This window comes from Parasteatoda tepidariorum, chromosome 3 (assembly GCF_982258835.1).
Source record: "Parasteatoda tepidariorum strain Cologne lab strain chromosome 3, Ptep-v5.0, whole genome shotgun sequence".
NCBI classification, from domain to species: Eukaryota; Metazoa; Arthropoda; class Arachnida; order Araneae; family Theridiidae; genus Parasteatoda; species Parasteatoda tepidariorum.
In genome coordinates, this window is record NC_141757.1 from 25,593,849 (window position 1) to 25,618,423 (window position 24,575).

General features: G+C 31.1%; 1 protein-coding gene across 1 annotated transcript; it reads left to right on the forward strand.

The window, feature by feature from the left end:
- The first annotated feature begins 405 nt into the window (after positions 1-405).
- Ktl (BTB/POZ domain-containing protein Ktl) lies at positions 406-23,147 on the forward strand. Its single transcript, XM_016052040.4, has 2 exons — positions 406-835; positions 21,969-23,147. The coding sequence occupies exon 2, from the start codon at positions 21,987-21,989 to the stop codon at positions 22,782-22,784; it is 798 nt and encodes a 265-aa protein (XP_015907526.1). The 5' UTR covers positions 406-835; positions 21,969-21,986; the 3' UTR covers positions 22,785-23,147.
- The last annotated feature ends 1,428 nt before the right edge of the window (positions 23,148-24,575 follow it).

Below are 24,575 nucleotides of genomic sequence, written 5' to 3' on the forward strand. Positions count from 1 at the left end.
TGAATAACTTTAACTTTAAAAAAAAATCTAATTTGAATCAGAAGACAAAAATGATTGTGAAAGTATCATGAGGTTAGTGAACAACAGCGAATAGGGCTTTGCAGAAATATACCCAGCTCTCCAGATTAGCCCCATGTCCATACTAGGGCAATCACCCCTTCAAATATTTTAAAATTTTGAGTACACCTTATATAAACAGAAAAATTGCGAAGGGCATGTTAATTAAGTTACAATCTAATCACAAACACGCAGGTCGGAACATATGGAAATATTTTGTTTGTTCTCAAGGGTTTTCTGTTCGTTATTTCAACACAGGAAACCTTTTCCGGTATGGAAGTCACGCATTTCCTGTTCATGTTCACCGCAGAGTTGTTTATTCCTGTTGCAAAGTTAACACACCCCTAGTCCATAGGAGCCTTACCAGAAGCAACAGCAGGTTTATATTTTTGCAAGCGACAAGTGTAGCGGGGCTATTACACCAGGTGGCATAGAGAGTATGGGTTTGGATCGATGGATTCCAGTGACGTCATTCCACCCACACCCCTATCCCGGTCACACTCCGGCATTTTCCTCATCCAGAAAAGCCCGCAAACGACGCGCAAGCTCCTGTTTTCTGTAGCAGGATTTTTCCCCAAAAAGGGCAGCGAATTCTTCTGGATTTCTCCTCCAGAAGGGAATTCCACCACTGCTTCTTTGCTTTAATCGTTGTGGTTGCTGGACTAGTCCTCTAGTACCTGGCAGATTAAGAGGCTTTGTGATTTTGTTTTCTTTGTTGTTAAGTTTGTAAATTTGCGATTCATTAGTTTTTGTTCTTCATTTGAGAATTGTTTCAGAGGTAAGTTTGTCTTATGAAATTTTGTTTTTTTTTAATAAATACTTTTATATGTATTTTCTAACAATCGAAATATTATATTTTATGGAATGTCGAAAGAAGTTTTTCATATTCTTTATTACATTTTATACATGCATTGAAATATATCATGTTAAAGTATTTTAAAATTCCATCTCGCAATAACGTCTGTTGTGCAAAATGTAAGGCATTTATGTATATTCTGTTTAATAATATTCTATTTAATAATATCCTCTTTAATAATGTCCTATTTAATAATTATCTCCATTTTTATCACCCATGTTGCATATTTGAATCTTTTTTAATTTCATCGATTAAATTGAAATTGAATACCATAAGAATAACTTCTGAAGAAAATAAATTTTCTGTAAAGTGGTTTAAAAAAGAGTATAACGTGAATTTTTTCTACGCAAATGTTTATTTTGTACATAAATGCCAACCGCTCCAGATTCTACAAAATATTTTTTAAAAAAACAGCAAAGAACTATAAACTGAAATTTGCAGAGTTTCGCTTGATTTGAAAAACATTTGAAAAGACTCAACACGGTTCATTTGTCATCGTCATCATCGAAACTTATCTGTGCGCCAGGGGCCGTTAATGGCCCCTTTCCCATCCATCTTGAAATTTTAGCTTTTGGGTGGCTTTTTCTGGTAGCTGGAATGCAAATTGAAGTGAAAAGAAAATTAAATATTTAGTATTTTAGATAAAGTTGCGCCGCTACAAAAATAAGCTGCCATTGGCTTGAGGTTTATGAGGTTCTTCTCTCAAGTTTTCAAAAGGAAAAATTTCATTAAATCCTGCGGTGTCACAATTTATGGTCTTTTCAAGAAACTTGCAATTTAGCCTTGCAATATGACAAATAATCTAAAAATTATATGTTGAGATAGCGATGTACGTTCTTATTCCATATTGCTCGAGTTATTTTTCGGAGTATTTTTTTCTGGCAACTTTTAAGTTTCTCTAGGAGCATACCTGCCAACATTTAATCCATACCTGCCAACTTTCACTCTTTCCGAGAATGGATTTTCAGAGTGGTTGTGAAACAATAAACGAAAAATAATCTGACTCTAAAATATATTTATATTTTGATCCCGTTGAAATTCGCTTGCGCAAGGATTATTATGCTTTCATATACTTATTGTAATTATTTATATGTAGTGGTGGTCAAACTCATTTATAATTATCATTATAATTCAACAAGTTAATTGGAATAACCTGAGTATTGCTACCACTTTAAATGTGAAAATAAAATCTTCCGGAAAATCCGGAAGAGTTGGCAGGTATGTTAATTCTTTCAAGAATGATTTTCGCGAGTGGTAGTCAAATGGAATATTATTTGCAATTATAGACAGAAAAATATACTGTATTTTGAACAAGCTTATGCAGACTTCAACAGCAGTATTACATATTAATATATATGCTTAATCTTTTTTAAAATTAGTGGTAGATCAAAAAGATTATAAATTAAGTTTATAAATGCAAGAAATATTTAGAAAGCATACATTTTACTACCACTTTAAATATAGAAATAAAATCTTACACCAAATGCGTAAAAGTTGACAGGTATGTTGGAGTGATGGGGAGACAATAGATCAAGCTGGGGTAGAAGTGGCGTATCGTATGAATCTTTGATTTATTTCGAATCAGTGGCGAGTAAAAACCCTATAATTCGAATTTACTGAACCAAGAATCATAAAATAAACGACTATCACTCGAAAAAATTTATCCGCTGTTCGAAGCAAGTTGGCATTTCTGTATATAGCTGCCTATTTTAGAGTGGTAAACATTTAAAAATTGAAACTTTCGGAATTTTTGGCAATTTCGTCAACATTTTAAGAGCTTCATTATGAGAGAGCTAAAACAAAGGGGAGTTCAAAAAAACTTTTGAATCATTTAGGTGTGTAGTGTTAGAAATAACTTTAAATTAAACTTACAATCGTAAAGTAGTTGTGCTTTCAAGCGTTGGTGAAGAGCTTGATTTTTTGCGAATTCTTCCTACTCTAATTATTGCTTTTTTTTTTTTTTTTTTTTGCTAGCACTTAGTAAAAATTTGCCCTGCTTCGATCGTGCATTTCGGCAATTGTAATTTTATCAACAAAACTCTTTTCCAAAATTCCAGATTTTTTTATTATATAGGAGTTATTTAACGTACATTCTAATCGTTGCATTGAAGAAAACTATCTTATTTTGTTAGTATCTCTTATACACTTTGATATCTTTTTGCTTGTAGTTGGTTTTAAAATTTTTGTCCAAACTTTCTTGATAGAATAAAAATTTACAAGAGACAGGAAAATTTTCGAAAACCTGTTTCGTACAATTTTCCACATTTTTTTTATTGAGTATATTTTCCTCATAATAGTTTCCGAAATTATCATTTTAAAAAAAAAAAAAAATTCAGGACTTATTTTAGCATGATGTTTGGTTCAAAAAAGCTCTATGAATTCTTTAAACAAATAAATAACTATCCTTTGTTGATTGTTTCTAAAATTTTACTCGTAATAAGATAAAAATTTACGGGACTCTTAAGAGGACTGTCAAATATTGATCTTAGAATAAATATTTAGCGTTCGACTTATTTTTCTAGACACGACGCAGTTTGTCAAGGGCATAGATCACGCAGATATTATTTTCAAACTTTTTCAGTTAATTCTTTCAGTTTTTAATCTTATAACATTCGTAAAATGAATATTTAAGTTATATTATGAATGTATGAATATTTAAAGATTAAAATCTTATAAATATTCAGAAAACTTTTTAGACCCTTCCGTAAAATAGATCTAAAGAACGCTTTAGGTGCTGGTTATTAAAAAAAACAGAACAAATAAACTTGAATTATTGCTGTTATTATTTTAATTGGAATTTTTAAAAAAAAATCTAAATGGCTGTATAATCAAACTCTATAACATTTTTTTCATTGATTTCAGATCACCATCATATGTTAAAAAAATTTAAAATTCGAATTTAAATTTAACTAAGGAGAAATTCAGATTTCCGGGGGACCGGAAACTAGTGTAGTTTTGAGCTTTTTAAAATTCACTTATCAACTCTTGTTGTGCTTTAAAACCTTTCCATAGGCATTTTTAATTGTACAGTGACTCGTGTACTTGTGAATAATTAAATCTTATTTATTTATTTATTTATTGCAATTTATTGTGAAATAGCTAATTAAATGCTTAAAGAGGTTTTTTCAAATTCAAATCCGAAAACTTCGATCATTCCGACTCGTATTGATCGAGAAGATCAAAACCCACGAAAAGAAATGTTCAGTGAAACCTCTAGAGAGACCACTAGCGGTTCCAAAAAAAGTGGTCGCTGATGGAGGTTGGTCATTCTTAGAGGTTACCTCCATTGACTTCAAAATTGTTATCGAAGGCACATGACTTTTCGCAAACGATATTATTTTTAGTCAGTGTCATTTTCTTGGTGCGGAAATGCCACTTCTGTTGGCGTTATGAAAAGACAGAGATCTATGAATTAAATTTAGCGTTTATACAAATGATCCCTACTGATATAATTATGTGCAAAAACAAGTTTACCAATTATGAATGATAAAACTATTTTAAATAAATAAACAATTATGTTATTTGTTTAAGTTTGCATTTAATTCTAAATCATAAAAATTAGTTAGCTTTAAAAGATGAGAAGAGGTTTTTTTGCTTGAGATGCTTGCTTTTTCTAAAAAACCTTTTTTTTTTCTAATTTAACTTTCAGCTCTGAAAGTAAATCATTGACAGCATCATCTTTAGTGCACTCTAACTGCAACATGAGGTTGTATCGTCAAAAAGAAATCTCTAAATAAGAGTCTCACATAAATATTTGGAGTGTATTTTAATCTACTTATTTGTTTTGTTAATTTTTTTGTTTTGATATGTTTTCGTGTTTCCTTATTTGACCTGTTCCGCATTTGGTGCAGATGTTTGCCCGGTCGCTGGGAGAGGTTTTAATGGTCTCTCCTAAAAGTTTTCTTCAATGCAAAGTCTATGGAAAAAATTCCGTGCTTCTCAAAAGTGGTCGCTACATAGAGGTGGTCGCTACATAGAGGTGGTCGCTACATAGAGGTGGTCGCTACATAGAGGTGGTTGCTACATAGAAGTAGTCGTTACATAGAGGTGGTCTTTCCTGGAGGTTTCACTGTATTAGGGAATGAGGTATTGTCTCCTCCACTGTACTAGCCGGATATTGTACCATCGGATTACCATTTAATCTGATCTGAAGTTAAATACGTATTTGCGTATAAAAAACATCAAAAGGTTGTTGATAAACGACTTTGAATACATCATGAACTAAAAATAAAACTTTTCCGGACTCCTAATAGCGTCTAAAACTGAAAATTAAGATTTATTAATAAATAATTCAAAATTGACAGCTCAGAATTATTTATTTTTAATGCCATTTCATAGATTCTTACTTGTAATTTTTGTTTACGGAAAAGTGTAACTAGTGGTAGTGAATAAGTAAATATATTAAATTTAAATTTTTTTTCCAAGGTTTATTTGCATTTTAAAACATTATTTTATGATTAACCAAGTCTGACATAATTATAATATCGCGATAGTAAGGCCTTCTTTTAAATAAATTTTACGCGTTATGAGCAAGAGTACTGAAAATAAGGATAGTAAAGGCAGGGAGTAAACAAATGTTATTTTTAAATTGGTCTGTATTCTGCGTGATTATCAAATCCTGATCTTTCACCTGGATGCAAGGGGTCGCTTGCATTATTTTGATTTATAGTGGATTTATAACGTTGTTGAAAAAAAGACTGCGGCAATCAGAAAGCAAGGGGAGAAAAAAAGTGTATTTTGTCCCTACATAGCGTCTATAAATGCAGTTTTTACACATTTTATATCTTATACAGTGAGTATAGAATATAGTTAGAAAAAAAAATCAAAGACCAAAAAGCGGATCACTATTATAACTTTTGAACAGTTCGTTGGAAGTTAATTTTGTTAAGTGTTTTTGCTATAATTCAAAGAAATCTATTAAAATATGAAGAGCAGTTAACTATAACCGTGGCATAACTTTCTTATTTTGTCAAAAAAACACAATTTTTCTAAAGAAACCAATAAAATTTTTTTCACAATCGAATTAGCTCGCAAAAATAATCCCTATAACCAAATTCTGTAAAATTTTGACTTTCAGGGTGTCTACAAAAACAAATGAGCATTCGACATAAAAAAAAAAAATGGAATAGCGCCAAGTTTTGTCATTGGTAGAAGCAGATTTACGTAAAACAACACTTGGGAATCGTCGTGCTTTCAAGTAAATCGTTGCGTAAACCAACTGATTCGTTCAATGTAGTGAATCTGAAACCCAAACAAAGCGCTAGCAAATTTTTCAAAGTTATTTATTGCGTTAACTTATCATTTCGCGAGTAAATCTGACTCCAGATTAATAAATTAAATAAAAAAGTAGTAGTAAGCCTTTCTTTCCTCAAATAAAAACTGGGAAAAATGTATTTTATTAAATTTTTTTCTGGCTTTTCGAGTGTAAATGGACAGATCCATTTTGTTTTAACATAAGGTTTTATTCCTGAGTCAGAGTTTTCTCTTTCTTTCTTTTTGGCATTTCTTATGCCATTTTTGAAGATGCACGTGAGTTTCGAAGCTCATATTTTTTTTAACTCTTCCTAAATTGTTTCTAAGTATATAAATTTCATGCCTTTCTGTTAATTAGTAAAATAAATAATTATGAAAATACCTAAAACAGCCAAAAAGAGTCGTTTTGACCACTGTAAGAAAAACTCTCATTTTTAAAGTTTTATGTTTGTTTTTGATTTTGCGGAACTGCAAATATTAGGAAGATGAACCGTAGAACACAAATTAGGGTTCACTATGTAAATAAAAATGTCACGCGCAACAGTTTTCGTGAGATTATATAACATTTTAGATTCGATTACCGTCATAGCTTACTTCGTTTCTGCTAAATTATAATTTCGTCATTGCGTCTAAAGTAATTTGTTGATTATAAGTGGTTATATTCATTTTAATCCAGGACAAGACAGTATTGTTGGGGATCAGTAATTGTCACGCAAATAATAATGACAATTTTTTTTTTTATGATGTTCAAGTTACATAACTTTAAATTCAATTTATATAAATCCAAAAAATAATAATTTTTTGAATGGCTACTATTTGTGTAAGTTAAAAAACGGACAAACGAATTACGACCTGGGAAAAATATAGTGCTCCATTTAAGGAATCTCACATGAACTCCAGGTGTAGAGGAATGACTGTCTTTTGCCTCTGTAAAACTTGTAGACGAATTTTTTTTCGTAACGACGAATTTTTTTACAGGGATACTAAATTTGAAAAAAAGAAAATGTCCTCTTAATTTCAGCGTCACTTCTTCGCCATAACATTCATCTTTTGCACTGCAAAAGGAAAACTAAATACTTATGGTATAGGTGCAAAAGAAAAAGAATACCCTAATTCTGAATAGTATTAATGCGAACGTGTTTGCAAAGAATAGCACAGAGTAGAAGTCAAGCACTGTCTCTTATTATAATAGTATGAAATGTGAAATAGGCTTAGCAGACTAGATGCTAAATAATTATTTTACAAGAGGTGAAACTTCAGTTGTTTGGTATTTATTAACAACGTTTGTCATATTGCTGTCCTTAATGATAGAATCCTTTGCCACCCTAATTACTCATTGAGAATTCATTTTTGTGTTTGTTGAAGAACTAATGTCCTTAATGATTTAATGATTGAATCCTTTGCCACCCTAATTACTCATTGAGAATTCATTCTTGTGTTTGTTGAAGAACTAACTTCCTTAATGATTGAATCCTTTGCAACCCTAATTACTCATTGAGAATTCATTCTTGTGTTTGTTGAAGAACTAATGTCTTAATGATTGAATCCTTTGCCACCCTTATTACTCATTGAAAATTCATTCTTGTGTTTGTTGAAGAACTACAAATTAGTACTCAAGAGATAGCACCTAATTGATAAAATTCGATCCCTAAAATATAAGAAACACACCATTTAACATCGCAAGACACAGAATGAAACGAATGCTAGCTATGAGAAATGCTAGAAAATAATTTGTCGATATTTTGTTCCAGCTTTCACGTCACGCGGATGTGTGCGGATTTTAGGAGAACTCCTCCAAGTCTCGCGTCGAGGCGGGTACCATGGTTACGAGGAAAAGCCACTTCAGTAGGGGTGTGAGATGATTAGTTTTGTCTTGATCCTTGCATAGGTCAGCGTGAGTAAACCAATGGACACCTTCATTTCACTATTGCACCCCCATTAGAAATGTGCTCTCCCTTGTTACCATAGCAGCAGACAGTCCCAGACTTTCCGTCTGGAGGAGTTCTCAAATCCGCACAATACTGTATACGCTTACTTTAATGCCTAACTAGTGATGGAACTTAGCATTTCAAAACATGTTGTGCGCTAATGTATATTATTTATATTCATGTCATCTGTTGATTTTCGTATTACTTGCACTCTTGCAAAAGAATAATCTGTAATACAATATTACATCGTAATGTAATATTGACATTGCGTTAATCCTAAAACGAATAAAAAGTTTTTAAATCTTTAAAAACTCTTACATATTTTTTTTTCAAGAATATTCATTATTTAAAAAGTGGTTTACTTTGAAAAAACATAAACTTCTTAAAAGGGTCAAACTGACTCCGAAAGGCGGTTTTAGGTATGTCCAAAATCCGACTGTTCTAGTTTTTAGGTTCGAAAAACATCTGAAAGTACAGAATATTTAAATATTTCTATGCTTGCAATTCGAAAGTGTTTTTCATCATTAAAAAATTATTAACAAAAATGATTAATTCTATTTAAATTCCTCATTATATGTTGTTGTTGCAGTTCATTTACGTCGCACTAGAGCTGCACAATGGATTATTGGCGACGGTCTGGGAAGCATCCCGGAGGAATGTTTCCCCATTATATAACATATTTGTTTTAGAGCCAAAAGCTTATAACTTTCGGCAAAAGAATTATTATAGTGTAATCAATCATTCAAAAGATAAGAAGAGGAACGTGATACTATAACAATTTTTTGAACCGTTATAGAGGTTAAACTAAGAACGCCAGTTTTTCAAAACTTCGAGTTCCCCATCCCCTCTTTTGGGAGCTACAAATCCGAATTTGATTTTAATAGTACGTTTGTTTTTTGGTCAAAATAAGAATATTCCGCCATATAAACATATTTTCGTCATGCAACAGCATCACAATACGTTTCTTGCAGAATATGAAAGTTCACTATTAGGAAAAGTACGGTTACCTAACACTATATTGGGTTATTGATGCTGTTAGCAGATATAAAACATTTAAGTTTTTCAATAATGCGAAATCCGTAACTTTATATTTAGGCCTAACTCAAAAAAGAATCATACCTCAAAAAACAAACTGAACCATAGTGTTGTTAAATATAATAAGTAGTAGTGCTAGGAAAAACAAAATACAATGCGGTCGCATGAAATATTTGAAAAAATTATCGATCTTGCATTAGAAACGCTATGTCAGAAATCACATTTCTTCCATCTTTTTAAACAATAATGACGATTCTTCTTGAGAATAGACCAAGATGAAGCTCGTTATTTAAGCAGCAGGCTTTGCATGATGCATAAAAAATGAAAAAGCTGTAATAAATTAAGATAAAAAAATATTGTATTTCATTAAGTTAGTAACCATTACAGTATTTTTACAACTCGGAATATCAAGATACAAAGTCCCCGGATTTGAGTTCTTAGTTTTAAAGTGAAAGTTAGTACAAATCGATATATTTTGTAAAATTGTGCAAAAGTATCACCTAACAGCTTGAGTCATTTTATGAACCGTTAACACTCGAAGGTTCCTCTCTGGCATCATAAATTATATACCACCCCAAATATTAAACTTTTTACACTTTAAAGTTTACACTTTATTTAATGGTTTCCAGGTGTTACATGGTGATTGTGAAAGCAGTGGGTTTTCTATTGTAAATTCTTATTGGTTGCGTCCACTTTTGTAACTTTAAAAAGAAACCCAAGTGAGAAGAAGTTCCGAGTATTATGTTCCGAACATTAGGAGTTTAAATATCAGGAAGTTAAAATAACCCAAGTTAAATGTTAAGAGTTCAAATATTTGCAATATTTCCAATTCTACTTATCCTTGAATTATATTTTAAAGAACTTTCAGAGAAATCAGGCAATTAAATAGGTAATTCTAAAATATTGCTTTTAAGTAACTATATTTATGCAGCAGAGCACAATTTTACTGAATAGCTTTAAACTGAATAGATAATTTAAAATAACGTATAACTAACTGTACGTCACGTTGCTGAAATATCATTTAATTGTAAGTCACGGCCCTTGCTGAGAAAAAAAAAACGACAGAAGACTGTCTAGACAAAATAAGCATAAAAATAAATTCTTAACATACAAATATCTAGAGTCTATAAAATCTTAAGTCATAAAACTCTGCAATAAAAATTTATTTTGTATAAACTATACCTATATTAATTATTTTAAAGGTCTTATGTAGGAAACGTGATAAAAGTTACTTATTAAGTTTATATTTCTCATCGATAAGAAAACAAAAAGTGTTTAACATTTTTTTCAAACTCCAGCAACATACGCTATTCTTAAATTTGTTCTAATTAATTTTGCTTTTTTTCACCATTCAAAATAGTCTATAAAACAAGTAGTATTAAAAATAATTTAATATAATTAATTATTTGAAAACCTATTACGTAAATTGAAAACAAACTCATGATTGAAATTTGTATAGCTTAAAGAACAATTAATTATATAAATATTATACTTAAGCCTAGAATTATTATGTAGTTTATGTTTAACCTTGATAAGTACATACATCTTAGATAATGTTACTTATTTTAACTTTTGATATTACCGGTAATTAAAGTTGTATCATATCTTAAAGTTTTTCCGGTTCCTGGAACCGGATGTTATTTTACATTTATGCTTTGTTTGGTAATTGCTGTTCATTATACTTCTGTGAAATGCTAAACCTGCATTAGTATGACAGTAATGCATATATATCACATGTATCTACTGCTATTTTTGAATTTTGATTTTAATCCCACAGTAAACTAATCGAAAGGACACGCTTTCCCGTAGAACACTGAAGTCAAGCATCACTGACTGCGATCAGTAAACGGGTGGATGACCAGCTTGCCTAGCAAGATCAAGAGTGCGCGGTATCGGCCCTAGTTAAACTGCTTCACCGTAAAGTGCTCAACCTCACGCACGGGTCATCCTCTCTGCAGGGGATCAAAATTGCGACGGCATGTTTTCAAATCATTTTCAGGAATGTTTCCCTGACCGTCGCCAATAGCTCATTGTGAGCCGTGGTGGCGCAGGGAAGAGAGTGTTTGCCTTCCAATGAGGTGGACCGGGTTCGAATCCCATCGATGGTTGGTCGATACGAATTCCACCACTGTCGAGCACAGACCACACAGCTGACGTAATATATCCTCAGTGGTAGACGGATCATGGGTTAGAGTCCTCTAGCGTCAGGCTTACTGAGAGAGGTTTCGTGGTTTTCCTCGCTATGTAACGTAAATGTCGGTTTGTTCAATCGAAAAGTCCACCATGAGGGTAAATTTCCCCCTAATACTAGATCCAGCAGTTCCCTTGTCTTCTGGATTGTGTTCAAAATTAGAAGCCTACGGAGTTTAACAATTGTAGACGCAAACCCAAAAATTGGGTCGGCTGTACAACGACGGTTATAAAAAGTTAAATAAAATGTAAAAACTTTTATTTAAACATTTTTCATTGTTGTATTTAACATTAATAATTATTCTTTTTTAGTGTTACTTTTTAACATTAGCGTTACTTTTTAACATTACTTTTTAAGTTAAAACGACACTTCTGCACTTACTTCTCGTGTAATTTAAATGAGAAGTGAGTGCAGAAGTGTCGTTTTAACTTCTGCACTCAGCGATATATTTAGGTTTAACTTATTTGATTTTGATTATGCACCGTTAGGAATTTCTCGGAAAAAATTATTAAATAACAATTTATTTAATTGTTATTTTACCATATTCAAACAAAAAAGACATATAACTATAAATAACATATTAATCAAACTGTTTCTTGTGAGAAAAACAGTTTATAAGCTTTTTTCACCTAATACGGTTAAACAACCCTAATTTTATCGTACCAACTACGCCCACCTAATGAGGTAACTTAATTCCTTGCAGATGAATACATATTATAGTCAAAGGGGCTAATCTGTCATGTCCAACAGAACGGGGGTTCGTTACCCAGCGTTGACAACACAATATTTCCTCCATTCCCTTCAACAAAAGAAGAGTTTCCAGCGTCCTGCACTCCCCAATTTGTGAGCCTGGGCTGTTAGAATACAGTACTCTCATTCACGCATAGATAGCAGCTGTTAAACTATCTCTAATGTCCAGTAAAAATTTCTTTTAACGGTTTTAAAACCTTGCTCACTGTAAATGGTAAAAAAACCCGGATAGTTTTGTATTCATGTTTTTTTAACCACATTAGTTGTAAATGGTTTCAAAACCGTAAAGGAAAAAAAACTTACTTTACCGTAAACTTTACGGTTAATTGGATGGACAGACTGCTGCCTGTTTTTTTACCGTAATTTTAGGACAGTACTAACAGTGTGTTCCCTTGTGTTCCATATTCTAACAGTGTGTTCCCTTGACAGAAATCCAATCAAAACAATTTTTAATTTACTTACAATATATTTTCCCTCTCTTTTAACTATTTTTATCAAAATTCTTTTACTTAAAGTTGAGTATAATTGATTAATTGACTCAATCTGTTTTAAAGTTAAAAATTTCGTTACTTTTGTTTCATTAGTAAAATCATTGAAAAAATGCGAATTCCTTAAAAAAGTAATTTATTTTTCGGTTTTAAAAAACGCTTAATTATCTCTTCATACTTCTGATCAATTCTTCGATTTCTCTGAAAAAGAAAAATGCGAAAGTGTTTGCTATTTCCGTTTTATGTCTAAGAATGGATTTTCGATATGGCTTGTTTTTTTATCGTTAATTTTGCCGCTGAGTTTAGTAATTCGGTAGCTGTTTAACTCCATTAAGGTATATAAAAAAAATATTTCGTTTTCGCGTGCCACTAAACACATTTACAGCACTTTTAAAATTTTTGACGATGAGGTGGCCGAGCGTTCAGCTTTCCTGACTGCGAAATCAATATTTGCTGGTTCAAATCCCGCTTAGGGCATGGATGTTTTTCTCTGTTTTGTTCTCTACTGTGAGATGTATGAATGTGGTTCATCCTATGAATGGATACCTGCGATAGTGTGGCATAGGTATAGTTTGTTTAAAATAAGAACTCCCCCAGACATTCGTCTGGATCTGTGGCTGTGACTATGGTAACGAGGTATGACCATTTCAAGTAGGGGTGCGCGGGATCACTGTTTTGCAGTGGTTTCGGCTCGGATTGGCGAGAGAAGGGGAATAGTCCTAGAGTGAAGCTACCCTCCCTAAAATGCGCCATTCTTGTTTCCATAGCACCAGACGGCCTCAGACTTTGTGGCGGGAGGAGTTCTTAGCTTAGACAAACTATAATGCTGCTCGCCTTCGTGAATTAGGTTCACAGGAGACCACAGGATAACGGCAAACGCTCTTTTTCGAAGCTCTGTCGCCAAGGAAAATAAAAAGCCCTAGTTTAACTGCCTTACACTTGAATCAATGCGATGAGTTCAAACTATATATATAATCTTGCCATGAAGAATTATCTGCGCTTTAGAACAGACAAATAACTTAAATATTTAAAAAGTTATTAGACTTTTTTTTATGAAAAAAATTGCCAATTTGGCGACATTTTCCCACCTGGATCAAAATCACTGCCTTATTCTTAGTTTTTGCAAATTTTTATGAGCCCAAGCAATGCAGCATTGAAGTAGGTTTTTAAATATTAAAAAAATTACTCCACAAATGCTTTTTATTTTCACAAAACTGTGGCTTTTCTCCATATTGACGTTTTCCGCAATTTTCAAAAGAGGTACGCACAGGCTAAATTTGACCTAACAGTTATAAGTAACAGTTGCTAACTCACAGTAATTATAAAAATAACATAATATTCTCAAAAAAGCACAATTTCATATTACGACAGAGCCTTCGAAAAGAGCTACACTTCCGACATCTTCGAGTGTACAGAGACTGCCGTTAAAAAAAATATTTTCCTTATCTAAACATATTTTATAATTTTTTCAAAAAAGCATACTAATTATTACTTTGAACACATCTAGTCTTTTTTTAAAACTAAAATTTGAATCGTTTCTTCATGTTAAATGATACATAAGTTAATTTGGACATATATTTTTTTAAATATATTTTTTAAGAAAACAGTTTAAAATTAATTATTTAATCTATTGTTACTTATAAAATAACGAGTAGCGTCAATGAGGGATTATGTTTACTCTTAAAATACTGACTTGAATAAATGATCAAGGTTTTTTCTAATTATTGAAAAAGTTTAATGTACACATAAATACCAATTTTACTCGGTTTAACGGATGAGATTTTCTGGGATTGTATGAAGAGGTAATAAATATTATGCTATATCAACGAGACTTTTAAACAATTTAAACAAATATATATGGCCTGAATATAGTGCAGTAAGGATTTTAACAATTTGACAAAGATGAGACACTGGTGTCCGTTTTACATACATTTTTTGTCTGATGCTCTGATTACAAGCAAAAATATATTTTGTTAATTTTTAATTATAAAAAGCAAAACAGTTTTGTATGTAGTTATTAAAATAAATATATTATAGGAATTATATTTGCACAATATGTAATCGGAATTAAATTTATAATATCCAAAAAAGTAGTTTCAAATTTGTCCATTTATATCAAAAAAATTAACAATAACTAATTTCGTAATTTCAAGAAATTTTAATGATGAATAACTGTTCCGCTTAGATCCATTTAAGTAAAAATAATTGAATGATTAGATATAGATTGTGATGATTGATTAGATCTGGATAATGAAATTAAATCTTAATAACAGAAAATAAGAGCAAATTTGAAAAAAAATTATAGTTTGGAAGTGACTCGTGTTTTGAAGAATAATTTTTACCTTTAATGCAGAAAAAGACATCGGCGTTTCATGCTGTATTTTCCAACCAGAGATTATTTAAGTGCTAAATATAATCTTTTTAACTTATTATTACCTAAATTAATACAAAATAATGAAAAAGGTATGAAAAATTATTTAATACAAATTCTGCGCCAAAGTATTTAGCACTGGCTAAGTTAATCAAAATTTGCTTACCTCAACTGTTATTACTCAACCCGAACATTAGGTATGTACTTTTTATATTCAATTATCAAAGAAATTAATTAAATTGAATTTGGTTTTTATTTTATTAAGTATTTTGACTGATCAATATGAGAAGTATTAATGAAATTTAGGAAGTTCCAATTTTGTAACTGCTATAGAGAATTAAAAATTCTTGTTGTAATTGGAATTATAAAAAAGGAAAAACACAGGAAATATGCTAAAGCTTTAGCTTTTTCTTAATTTGAAATTTTGCAAAAAATTATTAAATTAAAAAAAAGCTTAAATGAATAAAATATTTTACAAACATCTGATTCTGTAAACAAATTTTCAATAACAAGTAAACAACAATAACAGAACAAGTAAATCCAATAACAAGTAATCAAGAATAACAGAACAAGTAAATTCAATAACAAATAAACAAATATGTCATGTGTTATTAAATGACCTACATTTTTACCACAAAAAGCTTAACCCGCTTTGTCCTGAATTTATATATTGAAATCATACCAAATGCGGTTTTATGGAAAAAGTGGTATAATATATTTTCGAAATGAATTGTTTTTTCTACTGTTAGGGCATTCAAAAAGTCTTTGATAGATCAAAAAGTACTTGCTCTTTATAATTCTAGATCTAATCAGAAATAACTAAATCATTGTGGTATCTGAGAATCTTTTAGTTCACTCAGATAAATGAAAATGTTCAAAAAAGTTTCCCACCACAATGAATGTTTTTGAAAAAAGGAACTGTGCTAAATATATGACGCTGGGCGTTAACCGGTTAAAATCATAAAGTTGTCTTAGAAAAATCCAATTGTGGTAATGAACGTGAAATAAACCTCAATTTCTACTTTTTTTTATAGTTATTTCTATTTATTTAATATTTTTCAAATATTTTTCTCCACATTTGTAACAACCACTCTATGCATTAAGTGATCAAGTAAATGATTGTGCATGCAAGTCAAATTTGTATTATAAAAAGGGAAATTCCTTCTAGTATTTACGTGAATTTACTTCCTCTTTTGAATTTTTCCAAGAACCGACAAAACTCTAATAATACTGACAAGCACATAGTATCTCCGTGTAGTTTTAATTCATTATCCGTTGCTATTGAAATATGTCTATTAAAATATGTCATAAACTTATTTGCGACTATTAAAATATGTCATAAGCTTATTTATTCATGCAAAAATATCTCCAAATGTTAAAAACAGTGAATAAAAGCATTTTAAATTTGCAATGAAAGCAAAAATTAAGAAATAAATTTTCTTCTGTAAAACCCTGTCTTTTTTAATTTTCTACTTAACAATCTAGTTTTGTTTTGTATGATCTAGTTTTGTTTTGTGTGAAAGTGCATCACATTTTGCTAATCTGCCAACATTTATAATTTTTAAATAATTATTAATTTTGACATCTTTTTTAAACACAAATGTTTAATTCCCTTGCTATTTATTAATGTCCTTTAAATAAAAGTAGCAAAAAATTTTTAATGGCTAGAGTTTGGGCAGCAACAGTGACTAGATGCATTGAGCGTAAAACTATGTGTTTGTGTGCTCAAAATTAAGTCTTAAATACAGTGTTACGACAATATTCAAAAGATAAAAATAATTTTAACAGCAAAATCATTTAGTCTTGGTTAAAAAAAAGTTAAATAAATGTGATTGGCAGTTGGTAGTTCATTTTAATTGCCAATTAAGCGAATCATATGATTTTAACTAATTTTAATTTTCTAACGTAAGTACTCTTTTTTTTTTTGTTATGCTGTCTTTTAGTTCTTGAACAACGCCATTACGCTAAATTATTATTATTTTTTTTTAAATTATCTTTTTCTCTACGGTGTATTGTTTACTGTCTCAGATCTGTGTATTTTCTTAACTTGAAAGGAATTTGTAGTAGCTAAAGTTCCTATTGGTTTGTTCTAAAAACACTCTGACCAACAAAAACCTAAAATTTTTTGGTTCGTATAAATATATGTATTAAATAGATGAATTCACATAGATGAATGTCCAATTGATGGCAAATAAGAGAACAATTTGATTTTACCAAAATTTATTTCTTTTATTATTCATCATAATTAGCATATTGTTTTGATGCGTATTAACTTTGCATATTAACGTATGTAATTAGCATATTGACTTTGAGATAATAAGCATATTTTTTTAAATGTTAGCATATGTTATACTGAGCATTTTAATAAAAAAATTCACCACGATATCATACGAACATGTAAAATACAAAAATTAAATTCACTCTCACTCGAGTAATATGAGTTCATACTTACACATTGTCAGGAATTTTGAATGCACGATTTTAAATATCTAAATACTTGAAATTCTACTTATTTAAAAAGGCGGACCAGCTGATCACCGGAGGTGGCTAGCATTTAAATAAGCTTTAAAATACCTTGAATCATAGTTACTATTCTAATTATAGTAGTATATATTTTTCTACATTATATTTTCTACTCTATGATATTTCTGAACAAAATGGTTGCAACCAGTTTACAATCGATGATTAAATAAGTATCTTTAAAAGTTAGCCATTCGCAATTCAAGAAACTGAACGTAAAATTTTGAAGAATATGAAAAATTGAAAAACAAAAATATGTCTAACAAATTCAGCCGTTTATCTTGTCAATATATTTTTCGATGCAAAATTGGCAATAAAAAGAACTCTTTTAAAAAACATATGCCTTATCCTTTTCCGGAGATTTATTCTGAAACTAAGTTTATACTCGCCGTCGAGATTAATTTTCGTCAAGTTTGTTAAACAGCAGTGGCAATTTACGAAGACGACCTCCATATTGTTTTTTGAAGGAGTTCGTCATATAATTTAATTTGTAGAAAAGATTATGGCAACAAAAATAACTGCAAGACCACAGAAATTTAACGAGTGTCGTCGACTGAGAAATTGCCGATTTAATGAAACGATGAAGAATTGAATTACTGTCGTGGTTTGGAAACCTCTTAAAGCTGTCAGCTTGACAGCTTCAGTTATTTATTGGGTTTAAATCGATCCGCATAAAAATACAGGAAAAAAGGACATTACTTATTCTCAATGGAATCATTTTTCGCAGGTTAATGTGTTTGACAGAGTGCCAACAGGAAAGAACTATTAACGGTACTGACGTGTATAAAAGAACGAAAACTGTTGCTTCTTCCACAAGTCCATTATGAAAATTAAAAATGGAAATATGCTCAAACCGCGTTTATTTAGTTAGTTTAACGAACACGGTCACTAAGTTTGATACAAAGTATGTTTCTAGGTTACGTGAACACTAGTTGGTGCTCTTGTAACTTAGTCAATATTTTATGAATAATTTAGTTGTGTCGAAATTAGTTTTATTTCTAGTGCAATTGCTACTTTTGGCTATACCGCACTTCGCACTTGGGAAAAGTAATGGCAAAAGGTAAAAAGCGAATTAAATCATATGTCTTTATAACATACCTTCCAACAGCTACTGAATTTCCGTAGTTTGAGAGAATATTTTTCCTAATAATAGCTAGGCATTGTATAGTTGTTTATATAGACTGAATTCAAAATTATTTAATTACCAGTACATATAAATTATTTAAACAAATATAAAGGTCATTCAAATTAGAAGTCATATAAACTCAGTCGTGATCAATCTGTTGCTGACAGTAAACATAAGCTTGAGTAACATGTTTTGGTAGCATTGACCAGGTACTCGTTGAAGTATATTAGTTTCTTGCTTATCAAAGTCTATATTTTTAAGCCTCGCTAAACGTCTTGAAGAAATTCTGTTTGTATCAAAACTTATGTTTTAGTGTGCGATTGAAATGTCTAGGAGGGCCTGCTTTCTATAAGAGTGGTAATCAGGGAAAAAAATAGGCTATACAAAGGAGGGTTAGGGCACGCAGTCGCTTTGCCAAGAAAGGGATTTTTCAAATGCTGTTTTGATGGCCATTTTGTCACTTGCTTTTGCTCGTCGGTTTTTGTTATTTTGTTATTAAGTTCGGTGAGTTTTATAAAAAGCTTCAGTTTTCAAGGCCAGCACCAATGGAATGTAATGGAATTTGGGTAATGATATATATTTTTTTTTATATAGAAAGGCTTATAATTTCTCAAAATCATACCTACACCTGCATGCTTGCTCGGTATATCATACACTGATGTTTTTTTTAAGGTTACTTCTCACTGGCAAGTATACATTTGCCCGGTTTACTCTGTAGTGAGGTTTTTTAAGGTTAAGTGTCATTGCCCACCATACCATACACTGGTTTTGTAAAGGTTAAGTGTTACTGCCTGGTATAAAAATTTTGGCTAGATATTTACCCAGATAGCTGTTCTAAATTGTGTTTTAAGCTGTTCTAATTTAAAAGCCTCACCACGAGAGAGCTGGAACAAAGTTGAGTTGCGCATGAAATTTCAAATCATTTGAATGCAATGGTGTGAAAAATAAGTTTAAATGAATAAAATATAATACATTAAAACTCAAAATTAGCTACCACTAGAATAATTTTTACAAAAAGCGTAGAAAGTTGGCAGCCCCGCTTCGAGTAATGCAGATTGGCAGAGATGAGATCACCTACCTGTCATCACATAATGATGGGTGAATATAGGGAATAGATTGTGAATTTTCAGTTCAACTTTTAAGGGTGCCAAAGTTAGAATACAGCCCTTTAAAATTTGTGTTCACTACCACTAGCAAAAAATATTTCACCGTGTTGTAGGATGCTTCAAAATATGGACCAACATTATGGAGTGGGGTGTCTCCAGTCGAAAATTGAGTGTTAACTTACCTATGTTTGAGTTTTATGATGATGATTTACTCCTGATGAATTTTTATGCACTACGTCAAAATGTGTTTTACTGTCAAGGGTTCTTGTACCCTGAACGTTTTAGTATAGAAATTAAATTAATGTATCTAATCAAAAATTAAAACAAAATCCTCTTTCGTTAAAGCGATAAGCCACGTTTGCGGTATGATGAAATTTTTTTTTAGCAAATTAAAATTCATAACATATGCAACTAATGAACTGTAAAAATTATTTTTTTCAAAACGGTTAAAACAAAATGTCGATTGCATATTTTTGCTTAACCCCTTGGGGACGGGTGATTCAGAAAAGTATTCGTATAAAATTAGGATCAGAACGTAATTACATAAAAAACGGTAACCTAAATGTAGTCGTTTCTAATTTGACAGACTTACTTTACTTTGACTTTAATTATTGTTAGTTTAATCATATATGTAATCAATGTTAATTCAAAGTATAACTAAATAGTTTTATTTTGAACAAAGTAATGGTGAATTAAATAAATCAAAAAATTATAACTCCGCCCACAAATAAACTGCTAAAGAAATACTTTGATTACCAGTTTTATCTTCTTACCCTGATTGATACGGTTTTTTGCTGTCACGTATTTGTGACAGTCGGCGCGAAAGGGTTAAATGACGTTTTTTCTCCTTTTTTTACGACTGAACTAATAACACCTGCAATTTTTAAATTAATATGAAGAACAATTTCTATTATATTTACGAATTGCAGCTATTGAAACATGCAAGAGTTACTAGTATATCAATGTTTGCAAAATGGGCATTTCTTTTCATAAGCAAAAATTCTACACAAAATAGCCAAAAACTAATTTACAGCTAAAGCAAAACTATGAAATAAACATACCTAGTTCTGTAAATCAAGTAACTTAGATGAAATCCGAATTTTAAGCTCGTGGGTAAAGATTTGTTTTTCCTCTTTAATTATGAATGAAACTCCACTTAAAACAAAAGATGAGAGTCCCGATTGCCAATTCGAAATAAAAAATAAAAACAAAAACATTGTTTGGAGATATATATGTTTGAAGAAAAAGCATTGGGATCTTTTATGTATCAACTAGGTCTGTCACTTCTAGTATTCTAAATAAATGATTTTAGTAAAAACTACGTATAGTTAGCGTTAAGCTCTAAATTAAATATTTATTAAATCCTCTGTCTTCCATCTTCAAGGTCTTTATTTTTTTTCGTTGCACGAAGATTTTTTTCTCCTCACAATTTTATGCTTTAATTTATTCTTCTGGGTTTAATAATTTTGCTTTAACAGTATTTCAAATACAGATAAATAATTAAAAAAATACATACATTTGCTCTGGGAAATATTTACGTTTAATTTTAATTTTAAATGAAACCAGCATACAAGATTTCACGTTTAGATTTCTTTTAAATTATCTTCTTCTTAAAGATACAATTAAATTGACATATTTCCATGACAATTTTCCTCAATTTGTTTAAATATTTTAATTGCTGAGAATTTATTCCTAGTTTTAGATAAATTTGATTTATCGTTGCTGAATAATTTGTGAGTTATAAAATTATAGGAATATATTAATGGATACTCTAATTTTTCACCCCGATTTCCCATAATGCCTAATTTTAAAGGAATAAACAGTTTTTTTTTCAAATGTATTTTTACATATTATAAGCGATTTTATGGAAAAGAGTATCTTCGCTATTTAATATTTAAAAACCAAGTTTTATTAGATAAACTATTTTACATAAATTGAATATGCGGCATTTTACCTCACTATGTCCCATCCCCCTTTTTTGCTTTTCATTTTTATATCGAACTCTTATTTATTTCCGTATCTTACTTTTCGACATCAATTTCTGACGAAATGGTAAGTGCCGCCTTCGGCACTTCCGTATTGTCAATCCATCGTAACTCATAAATTAATGCTTAACTTTCTCTTGCAGGTAAACATTTTGCTTAAATATTTTCCATTTCAATAGTTTTAAAAATGAAACGATACAAAATATTGTTCAAATTATTTTCTTTTAAAATAAATAATACTTTACTTATTTAAGTATCTAACATTTATCTGTATATTTAGTGGTGGTTTTGTTTTATTCTAGGCCTTCCATCATCCTAGAATGGAACCTGAAGGAAACGATGACTTTCCCTCAGTTGTTGAATTAAATGTGGGTGGTGTACTCTACACCACTTCACTTAGCACATTGACAAAGGATACAAACTGTCTTCTCGGTCAGATCTTTACTGGCAAAGAAAGCATTGGCAAGGACAACAAAGGACGATACTTTGTTGACAGAGATGGCGTTTTGTTCCGTTATATCCTGGACTTTCTTCGTAATCAGAAATTAGTTTTACCAGAAAATTTTCACGAGCGTGAACGTCTGAAGCACGAGGCGGAGTATTTTAACATGTCTGACTTAGTGGCATGTGTTAATTCTCTTGCACCATCTACAACCACGAAGACGATTCCCAGTCCTCTTCCCAGAATGTCTTCCGTATCAACTCCAACTTCCCCCGGGGGCATGATGACCGAAAGTGGCCGACCGGGATATATCACCATTGGATATCGAGGATCTTTTGCTTTCGGGAGAGAAGGTTTGACGGATGTGAAGTTTCGAAAGCTCACTAGAATTTTAGTATGTGGCAGGGTCACACTCTGCCGAGAAGTGTTTGGAGACACTCTAAATGAATCACGTGATCCTGATAGAGTCAATGAAAATAGGTACACAGCGCGGTTTTTCCTTAAGCACATGTTTCTGGAACAAGCCTTCGACAACCTTCAAGAAGCTGGATTCCATTGCGTGGCAGCAGCTGGTTCTGGCACTTCTGGAAGTGGTAATGAACCCTTGAAACCGGGGATCGACTTTGAAGAAAATCGCTGGAATCATTACAATGAATTCGTTTTTGTGAGACCATGACTAGGATATTAGATGCTTGAAAAAGAATGTGAAAAGAAAAAACCGTATCACGTTTTCTTTTTTTAGAACATTCATCACTCACTTGTTGGCGAAGGCTTATTTTGACTTTCGAATCAACTCTTTGAGATTCCAAAGACATATTGCTGAAAAAATGTTCGGTAATTAGAAGTCACAATTTTTGTGTAGGAAGTATTAATTATATTCTCCACGCATTTATTGAATCAAACTGTGTTTTCTCTCTAATGGACTAGAAGAAGATGGCAAGTTATATTAAAGTTATTTTTCTTTGATGCTTTTGGTGCTTTGTAGACAATTTAAATTGAAAAAAAAAAAAGAAGATTATTGCTTTTTGCAACCATGTAATGGTAACACAACATGCAAGCGGATGTGTTTCGATTTACATCAACCTACCCCTGGATATTTAAGTTTTGTCTGTATTGTGGATTTAAAAAAACGCTGCCATGCCTCATACCAATGATTTCCTAAAATCAGCATGTGCTTTTGTGTTGAATTAAGCACTTGTTGGCTGCTACTTATTTGCTGTAGCTCATTTAAATGTTGTGTACATTGCATGGTGTTTATATACTTCTTGAAGCATGCGAGCACAACATACTATGCTGGTATGTGTATCATCTATTTGCTTAAAACTGGTCTTATATAGTAAGTACAGCTTTATTTTATTTCTCAGGAGATGGCAGTATAACTACAAATGCAAAACTCGTTCATCACATATCACCTAAGTTCAATTCTGCTCTGTGTTTATATGCGCATTCATATGGGTTTTATGTGTTGTTCATATGGGTATTATGTGTTGTTATTCCGTGATGAATTTTCATAATGCTACAGCCAGCCATGACATACATAGAATGGATTCGAACATAAAGGGTCGATATGGCTCAGAATTTCTTAACGGAACACTTGAAAATAGATTCGAAGAAGACATGACTCTTGTAAATACACCACTTAGTTAATACTTAGTTAAAATAAAATATGTTCAAAATCTTAAGTCATGGTTTTCCATATTGTCGCGTTCACTCTATATGCATAAATAAACTTCCATATTTTGCAACTAATATAGATGTGGAAAGTATATAAAGAAACTTATATATTTCATATACCATATGCTTTTTTGAACTTTTATGTATATTTATTGGCTTTTCGTGCTTTGAGGTATAATATATAGTTAAATTCAGAGTTGAACTTCCAGAGCAGTGAATTCAAAAGTGGTGTAAGATATTGATGGAAAATATAGTTGATAATAATTATTATTAATAATATATAGTGGTTTTGTAAATAAGTATGATAAAATAGCCTCTAACATAAGTAATTTTCATACATCAATGTCAGCATTATTATTTAAAATATATTATTATTTATAAAAATAATAAGTTTTAAAAAAATTTAAAAGATATACACAGTTTAAGCTTAATAATTTTCAATAGTGCATATGCCACTTATTGCAAAATAACGAGCTTATTTAATCATTGCACAAGATTGAGCTTTTCAAATTCCAGATTAGTTGCTTCTTTGATTAAATTATTGCTTATGCACTTCTTTACTACTTTTTTTCTATATTTATGGCAATGGGTTTGCTGTCCTGTTAAACACTGCTTATTATCAATCACATCAATTACTTTATTTTAAACACTAAGTTAGTACTTTAATATTGGTAGAAAAATAAATAGCATTGTTAATATTGGGTAATGGCCATGGCGGTACAGTGATAAAGGCACTGAGTTATCACTAATTTCTGTTTTTGATTTTAATGGCTTTGCTGTCTTTTTATTTTTT

Excerpts from the sequence above, each read along its gene's own strand:
- Ktl (XM_016052040.4), top strand. The coding sequence starts at position 21,987 with ATGGAACCTGAAGGAAACGATGACTTTCCCTCAGTTGTTGAATTAAAT.